Source organism: Lolium perenne, chromosome 3 (assembly GCF_019359855.2).
Source record: "Lolium perenne isolate Kyuss_39 chromosome 3, Kyuss_2.0, whole genome shotgun sequence".
NCBI lineage: Eukaryota > Viridiplantae > Streptophyta > Magnoliopsida > Poales > Poaceae > Lolium > Lolium perenne.
This window is the reverse complement of record NC_067246.2, coordinates 199473325-199482298: the sequence shown is the minus strand read 5'-3', so window position 1 is coordinate 199482298 and position 8974 is coordinate 199473325. Positions and strand designations below refer to the sequence as shown.

The window sequence follows — 8974 nt, the reverse complement described above, 5'->3', positions numbered from 1 at the left end:
GACAATTGAGCATTTGTTTATCTAATACGTACAGTATCTTTTTGCTCATCTGTAATGGCATATTTTCATATCCCTTCACCAATTAATATTTCTAAACGCAAGGTCTGAGACTCGGCTTTATAAATAAATCCATAAACGTCAACCAGACATTTTCTCGACCAAAAAAAGGTATTCGCTAACCCACACAACACATAAGTTCGATCCCTCCTAGATCCCTGAAGCAATCACACACGCACGACAACATAAGCAAGAGCAGTTCCAGTACAAATATTACCAATAAGTTTGGAAATTGGTTAAATAGAATCGATAACATATTTAAGACTAGAATTCACTATGTGTTTCAGCTTTGTGTTTATCGATATGAAACAGTAGAAATAATCCCTTTTTTTTAACAAGACTAGGCTTTTTAATTTTTTACAAGTTATCTATATGGTGCCGCACTCGAATTCTACTCCCGGTTATACATGATCTGTAATCATCACACATCATAGCATCTACATGCATCATAGTGTTCTCGTCAGCCGCCTCCATGGCCCACGCTCGGAACAAGCTGACTTAGCAAATGCCTGCCGGATCAATGAAAAGCTTTTCGAAGGTTTCAGCTCAATTTAAATATATGACATTCCTTTCCCTTTGTTACACCCAAGTCTCCACTACCGAGAAATGAGAATAATGTCAACTAGGGTAAAAGTCAGCATGGTTAACTAATTTATAACACCCACCCAAGTCCATCATCCATGACATTATATTCTTTCCGTGTGGCAGAGACATATATAGTCGGCCAAAAAAAATTTGTGGCAAGAATTATATGGTTATCATGGCTTTAATAACCCAAGAATGGACCCCATCGAAAACACAGGGAGAACTGTTTATGCCTCAAAGATTTAGTTTAAGTGGGATGTGGATTATATATAGCAACAAGGAATAGCTTTTGGAGCACCACTTCTATAATGTGTGGCCATGCGCTTAGCTTTTGGAACACCGCTACTCCTTCTCTTGCATGATGAAAGTGAAGCGAGTAGAGCCTTTCCTCGTCGGGGTATGAAGAGCTTTTGGTATTTGACAACAAAACATGTTGCCATTCTTGGTGCCAGCCCAAGAAAACTAAACATGAACTTGGTGCATCTTGGTGTTTCCACCACCCAGTTATTATACATGACCAGAACTAAGACGGTAAACTGACACGTTTCAGCTTAACTATATGTAACAGTAAATAAATCTGGAAGCAACTTCCCATGTACTTAGGGACGACCATGTTTTGCTCAGTCGAAGACAGTCTTATAGCAGTGAAATGCTTATGTCATGCACTCATGCTGAATCTGCGAAGCCAACCTTCATCTTGCCGTAATCAAAGATGGTGTGGTACGCTCCCATGAAGACCTCGCCTAGTATCCTACATGAAATTAAGAGAGCAATCCAATCGATGGTTAAAAATTCAGAGAGCTGGTGTCTCACAGGAGCAAACTGAAGAGAATTAATCAGCAGCAGCGGTGCAAGAAGTGTTTTTCAGGTGATGTTTGTCCCTCTTACCAGAAAGGGCCTATTGGAGGGGGTATTTCCAAGGGCGTGAATCCGCTGATACACCGAGTCAGAAATCCTTCGCCAACCTTGAGAATATACTGATCGGCAGGAAAAATGGTTGAAATTAGGTGAAAACATCATGGTTGCACTCCAGATACTGTAAGTTTACACTACAATAATTTATACTTGAGTAGTGCTGCCGGTGCTAATGTTAGGATTTCTAATTTTCTATAAGGTCCAGAAGTAGTAAAGCAAAAAGAGAAAAAGTATGTCATGGTATAAATTCTCTGGAGTAAATGAAATACCTGCTGTGGCTGGAGCTCGAATATGCGTCCACCTATGCTGAATGAGATACTTGGCAAGGAATCGATGCGTCTACAGTCCACATATGATCCCACTGGACTTGGCATACGGTGGCAGAGCTGTTGTTTAAACCAGCAAACTAGTAAGATTAGTTTGATGTATGCACATACCGAAATGCTGACTGATTCGGATATCAAGCTAGCCTCACCCGATTGACATACTCGAGCGTGCCCTCCTTGGTGCGGTTCTGAACGAACTCGCTCTGCATCCAGGTAACTGCCATCTCGCATGCGTTACATAAAGCGTCAGACATGCCATCTACAGATGATGTTCCTGCCTCTCCCGCTACACTCTCGATACCAGCACTGCGCGAATGCAGATGAAGCATGTGAGGTTATGGGGGGAATCTAAAATAAGAGCAGAAACGGGAGGGTTTTTTGGAAATTCATGATAAACTTCAGAGCCTCAGTGAGACAAGCAAGCTTCCTCGTTCATTGCACACACCTAGCTCCACGAGTTCTATCAGATGCACAGAGTCCAATCCTCGAACATACTTGTGCTGGTGGTGTCTGCAGTTAACCAGAAGCGTTGAATTGACAAAACTGGACAGAAAAAGGTTCTGACAAAGCGATAAATATAGACAGTAGCAAAAAGAGAGGTCATCAAACCTTAGTTTTCAGCAATTCCATCATTTCTTCCCCATATCCAGTGACGACTTGTTTGCACTCTTCGTTAGCCACTCCTGTAGCTCCAATCTGTTCATGGATCTGGGCAATGGCACACTAAACAATGGAGAAAAAATCGGCAGCATTGTTAGCAACAAATTGAAAAATATGGGGGAAAAAGGGAAATGTTTGTAAAGATCTTAGGATTTTGAAGTGCATAACATTCAAAAATTTGGAGAAAAAAACCCAAAATTCATTGAATATAAAGAGTCTTTGTTTCAAGGAATGATCTTATAATGCATTTTTTCAAGTCTGTCAGAATTTCCAGTTTGTCCCCAATTTTTGTGATGATTGGCAGCCACATGAAACCGCCACCATGACAACATGTCATCGTCAAAACTACTTTAGTGATACAAGATATCAACTCTAGGTGGTTTAGCCGGTCGGGGGACATAGACTCTCTGTTTTTGTTATTGAGGATACAATTAAACTTTGGCAATAGTTGACTGTACAAAAGTGAACATTTTACATATACAAACATGGAAATTTAGATAAATTTGTGCCGAGGGGTATGGATTGTTTACTATTGGACCAGCAACCAACGAAATTCCCGAGTGTGCTATTGCCGCACAACCATCCACACAAATTCCTGTTACGACATACATTAAAGATCATAGGTCAGGGAAGGGAAAAGTTGCAACTAGTAGACTTGCCTGTTAAAGCAAGAAATAGGCATAGTACATTACCAGTGCTCCTCCCACCAATAAGAAAGTCCCCCATTTCAAACTGCAGGTGCCAATAGTACATACAAATAGAAGAAACGCAGTAGAGTCAGAACCATGCTACACATACTCTGATGTATAGAGAGTGACACTACAATGGCTACCTGCCAAAATGCTTTCCTGGTAACTCGGGTGTATGTATGACTGCCTTTGTAATGTTTTGGGTCATCACCTCCGAAAACGATTTCACCTCCCTCCCCATCGTTTGAATTTCGATTTAGCCAAAAGGAGAAAGTAGGATTTTTCACAAGACCTTGTGCAACCATATTGTACCTGGTAAATAAATGAAGATGTAAAATGCCACCGAAAGCAATTGCCTCAAGTGACAAAAGATATTTGAAGGAAGCGCGAGCTTAATATATCCAATAGGAAGATTATTGTTTGGATATTGCTCCGGTGCTTTCTGAAATTTTTATTTGCACAACTTTCAAAGCAAGATCAAAGGCTGTGGTTAGGAGGAGTGGGTCTTGGGAAGTGGGCAGTTATATGCTGCGGTGATCACAGCCATCCGTCTGCTTTGGGAAATGTGCAAAAAAAAGTATTGGAAAGCACAGGAGCACTCCCGTTATTGTTTACTTACTTCACCACACATTCCTGCTTAGTGCAAGCTATAAATGAACCCATGGAAAACAAATCTAAGATGGACATAGACTGATAAATAAGCAGTAAGAACAATAACAACCAGGTGCTCCTTAATCTGTGAAGCTTCAGGACAAGTATAATTAGATTACAGAGGAAGCATTTATACCAGACTGGAACTGAGCCTTCAACTGAAATTTCCTTAAATCCGAGTCCAAGGATGCCATCAAATTTTGCCGCTAAAAATGTAAAGCCATGCTCATAAGTAGCTTCAACGAATTCCTGATAAGTAGCACAATTGAGTTTAGCAGCATTAGCATTGGCAGTCGATTGGTAAATTAAAATTTATAGATAAGTAACTGGTAGAAGAAGAAGCACCTGATTTTTAACGACGAGGCCGCCAACAGTAACCTCATCTTCACTGTAAAAACCAAAAATTGCTCCTGCTGGTCCATAGTGCAAGGCAACAGGTGTTCCTGCACAGCATCAAGAAGGAAGAGGTCAGACCACATGTCTAGGCATAAACCAAAAACCAAAAACGGCAATAAATAGGCTGTAGTCTTCAAGAGAAAGCATACCGTTTTCTTTGTAAGCGCTGGACCGTCCTGATACATACCTGGCATGGAAGTAGCAAGCAAGCTGTTCCCACGCCAACCAGATTCAGCAATCAAGCAAACCATCCAAATTTGTAAATTTTTTTCAAGATACAATCAACTTGAACTGGTTTCTTACCGAAAAGTAGCAATCGGCGGAAGGCACCCAGAGGTTTGAGCTCCCCGTGTCAAAGACGACCGTGAAATTCTGCGGTGGGTTTCCAACTCCGATCTGCCCAACATATTGAACATTTGCATAGTTCTTCAGCTCGATAACGGCCTGCTGACCATCACGCAAACTGTGGTTTTCTCTGGCCCATCTGCGACTCCGGTAACTCTTGCGCCGCTGTTCCGCGGCCGCAACCTCCACGAACATCCTTTGCTCGTTGACACGAACTTGGTTAACTGCTTCCCTCACCGGATCAACCTTTCTCCCCGCAGCGCGGTTCAGCCTGACGCTAGCATATCCAAGTGTGGCTTCGTTCTCTGATGTACTCTTTGGCCATAGTTCACCATAGAGGCCTTTTGGTACCGGTCTTTTCTTCAAAGCAATACGGAATAGCCCATCGTCGCCGGCAGATACGAGCATAGTCGATACGAAGATGGTGCAGAGAATGATACAGATCCCACATGTTCTGCGACGCACCATTCTGATAAGCATTGCAGATACGAAGGAAATAAGGAACCAAACGAATGATAAACTGGCCATGTACATAGCACATTGAGCAGAACGGGTGGAACGGGAGCACCATTTGGCATTTTTTTACTAATCGAATTGAAGAAGATTAATTGAGTACTCCCTCCATTCCATATTAGTTGTCGCAACAAGTAATATGAAAGGAGGGAGTACTATATAGAGACTGGGGACAGAGTAGTACTGACCTGCTCTGGGAAGAGGCGGTTCCAAGTTAAAAGAGAGCTCAAAGCAGGCCGTTGGACAGATTACGGGGGGCGCTTTTATATACACAAATGGATCACTGCAGGAAGACAGATTATTGTGGGCGCAAAAGAACATCCCTTCTCCATCATAGCCATTTAGGCATTCATCATCAGAGCCACTACAAGTAGGTAGGCGTCACGTAACATTGGCCACTGGATCGGCTGCGGTGCCTTGGAAGATCAAAGATTCGAGCTTGCTAAGCGATCAATCCATGGACCCATCGGCCCGAGAGTGGCGAACAGAGCAACCTTTGAGGGCACGAGACGTGGTCTTGTGCCGCACTCCACGTCCCCGGCTAGCCCCGTTTGGACCGGAGAGCAACTGCCTTCTAGCTAGTAGACTGGGACGTAGTAGCAAGCAGCAACCATGCATTACTGGGCAGAGAAATTTGATTACAATTAGGGGCTTTGCTCAGGTGCTGACAGTATATGAAGAGATTCTAAATTTCCAGCTTTGGCTTGATAGAGAGGACAATTGGACATGGCTCCGGGAAGCTAAGCACACTTCGCGAGGCCCATTACTTGCGATTCAGCAGATGCTATTTGGACTCCTTTGTGAATGTGCAGTTTGGCTGTTCATCGGGAGTTGAACATGGACCGCAGATTGGTTAGCCAAAAGAGTACTCCCCCATAATGATAAATGTGTTCTTTTGCAACTCTGCTGGAGAGGATGCGCAAGAGATGCTATTCAAGGGCCTGAGAAGAAAAAAAAACTAAATTCTATTGTGAATTGTGATGCTTACACCCTGGGTGATATGGAGAGAGAAGAATAATCGAGTTTTCAAGAAAGATTTCAAGCCCATGCATTAAGTTTGTTATAGATCAAATCAACTCTTCAAGAAATATTGCAGTGCCGAATATGGATGACAATGTGTATGCTAGAGGTTATCCAAGGAGCTCACGCAAGATGGTTACTTGCTTACATCATTACAAGGTACAAATATTCAATGAGGTGCTTGATAGAAACATAGCTGAGATGAACAACAGGTTTGGTGAAACTTCTACACGCCTATTAAGGTGCATTGCATGCCTTGATCCTAGAGACTCATTTAGCAGATTTGATAATGAAAAGCTAGTTGAGCTTGCAACTATGTATTGGGTTGATTTCTCTTCTCATGATTGCTATGTCTTAAGTGACCAACTCAACATATACATTGATGTAATGAAGAGAAGTCCTGAGTTTCTAGCTTGTGATACTCTAAGTGGTCTTGCTATCAAGTTGGTTCAAACTGGACATCATTTGACCTTTTCATTGGTATATCATCTGATTACTCTTGCATTGACATTGCCTGTGGCAACATCATCAGTTGGGAGAGTTTTTTCAGCCATGAACATTATAAAGACAGATCACAGAAACAGGATTGGTGATGACTGGTTCAATGATTTGATGATTCTTTATGTTGAGAAAGGGATATTTGCAAAAGTTCATGACAATCAGATTATGCTTCGCTTCCATTCATACAAGGACCGTCGAGGTCATCTACCTCAACGTTTTAGCCTTCCTAGCTTCAACATAACTTAGTGGTATGCTACATTTCCTCCATTTCTACGTATTTTCGAGTTTTTAGTGATTGTACTTCATGAATCATGAATATTGAAGCTTGTGGAGTATTTGTTTTGCTATATAGACTCCCTTTTGTGCAACAAAAAAATTAGTCCATTTTTGTTCGCCCCCCTCGGCTCAATTCCTGGCTCCGCCACTGGCCTGGGTGATATGGAGAGAGAAGAATAATCGGGTCTTCAAGAAAGATTTCAAGCCCATGCATTAAGTTTGTTATAGATCAAATCAAAGCTGAAGCGCTTCAATGGGCTTGGGGGAGTGGGGGTCGTCTCTTGCTTCAAGCAAATTGAGTAGCTATACAGTTTGCTTGATGGTCGTTCCTCTGTTCTCCTCCCATTTGCCTATGTGTAGTTTCCAGTTAGGAGGTCTGGTTGTGGTTTGTTTCTATTTCTGTCCAGTGCAGAGGGCAGCGTTTAAGTTTGTAACCAGTCGTGTTCTTTGTACTTTTCCCTCGTAGCTTTTTTCTTCTTGTTAGCCAATGTAATAGTTACACAATGTAATACCCTTGTATAATACTGGTATAGAGCAATACTTTACCCGGTACTATATCCACGTGTACTAGCCACGTCTGGTGCTTTTCCACACCTATATAACCTAAAGAGCCAAGGGAGATGAAGCAATCATCCTCTATGACATCCAGCCTCATTCGCCCCTAGAACCCTCGCTGGCGATTGCCCTACCAAGGTCCAAAACAAAACCCTAAAAACATATTCCGGCCACCACCGTGATCTACCGCCGCCGCTGAAGAACACAACCCTGGCTTTGGTCCACCGTTAACACCAAACACCAAAACCATGGCCGTCGTGATCCTAATACGATCTACCACGGCCATACAAAGACCAAAAAGGACGTACCCAGTGCTAAAGCTCCGACACATTGTGGGGTATGGGGAAGGGTATTTCTAGGTAGCATTTCTTTGCATTTTATTTTGCAAGGAGGTTGATTCGAACCCATGACCTCCAGGATACAAAACCCAAACAAAAAACCTGATCCCTCCCCTCCCAAAACCCAACAACCAATGGCCTCTTATTGACCACCACACCCTTATGTGAGCCCTTTCGTCGCCCCCAATGAAGAAGCTATCCCGTGACAACCACATGTTCTGGAAGACTCAAGTTCTTCCGGCAGTCCACGGCTCGTAGGTTATGGGAATATTCGATGGTTCCGACCTTAAAACAATATTCGGGGTTCAACCAAACACAAACTATGAGGGGGACGAAGTCGATCTCATAGATGGTGATGGTGGTGATGATGGTGCTGATGGAGATGTTGATGGAGATTCCTCCCCTACGTCAAGGAGGAGTGGTGATGATGGCGTCGATTTCCCCTTCACCGGAGGCACCGGTGCGGCAGGATCTGCCATCTCCCGGAGTAGGAGAGGCCTTTCGCCTCCGCCACCACCTCAATAAATCTGAGGAAAAAATGGCTTAGGTTATTGGGCAAAACAGAGGCGTCTGTATAAAATAGGCCCCGAGGCGATGCTCGAGGCCAAAACGAGCCTGGGTGGCGTGCCTCCTGTTCTCGTTTGGCTCTCGTGGCCCCCTCGGGTGCTTCTTTGGCCCAAGGTGTTTCTCCAGGTGAAAAACTGATCAGGTATTTTTCCTTCAATTTTTAGGTGTCCAGAAGATCCCTGAAACAGTAAAATACGAAAAAGAAGGTTTTCTGCCTCCCATGAATTAAATACTAATTAGAGGGACTTTGTTGGAAAGTTCCGGAATCAACTAAAAATGCATAAGTAATGATATATGATGGAAAATATCAATGAAAACTAAACATATATGTAACGATGTTGATGATGTAGCACGTATCACCGTCATTGAGGCGTTCAATGCCGTGATGACGGTTACTGTCTTGATAGGCAGAAACATAATCGTGGTGAACGATGTGAACTCAATGGTGGTGGCCGACACCGCCATCGTGATGGTGGACAATATCAACGTGATGAAGGGCGTGGAGCTCCCAAGGGTGGCCATGGTCGTGGTTGGACCCCCACTCAATATGTTGATGTCAATTGACAAATTAGCAAGAACC

General features: G+C 43.1%; 1 protein-coding gene across 1 annotated transcript; it reads right to left on the bottom strand.

The window, feature by feature from the left end:
* Nucleotides 1-1037: 1037 nt before the first annotated feature.
* LOC127343052 (aspartic proteinase oryzasin-1) lies at nucleotides 1038-5746 on the bottom strand. The gene is made up of 14 exons (XM_051369129.2): nucleotides 5326-5746; nucleotides 4583-5093; nucleotides 4429-4489; nucleotides 4229-4326; nucleotides 4020-4132; nucleotides 3376-3544; nucleotides 3236-3275; nucleotides 3074-3138; nucleotides 2493-2606; nucleotides 2329-2393; nucleotides 2033-2189; nucleotides 1827-1943; nucleotides 1531-1619; nucleotides 1038-1393 (listed from the first exon to the last, which is right to left on the bottom strand). The coding sequence occupies exons 2-14, from the start codon at nucleotides 5090-5092 to the stop codon at nucleotides 1309-1311; spliced, it is 1683 nt and encodes a 560-aa protein (XP_051225089.1). The 5' UTR covers nucleotide 5093; nucleotides 5326-5746; the 3' UTR covers nucleotides 1038-1308.
* Between the last annotated feature and the right edge of the window lie 3228 nt (nucleotides 5747-8974).

Excerpts from the sequence above, each read along its gene's own strand:
- LOC127343052 (XM_051369129.2), bottom strand. The coding sequence starts at position 5,092 with ATGGTGCGTCGCAGAACATGTGGGATCTGTATCATTCTCTGCACCATC. Across the intron at positions 2,190-2,328 it reads GATAGAACTCGTGGAGCTAG|TGCTGGTATCGAGAGTGTAG; the intron begins GTGTGTGCAATG and ends GCATTCGCGCAG. Across the intron at positions 1,620-1,826 it reads TCGAGCTCCAGCCACAGCAG|TATATTCTCAAGGTTGGCGA; the intron begins GTATTTCATTTA and ends CCTGCCGATCAG.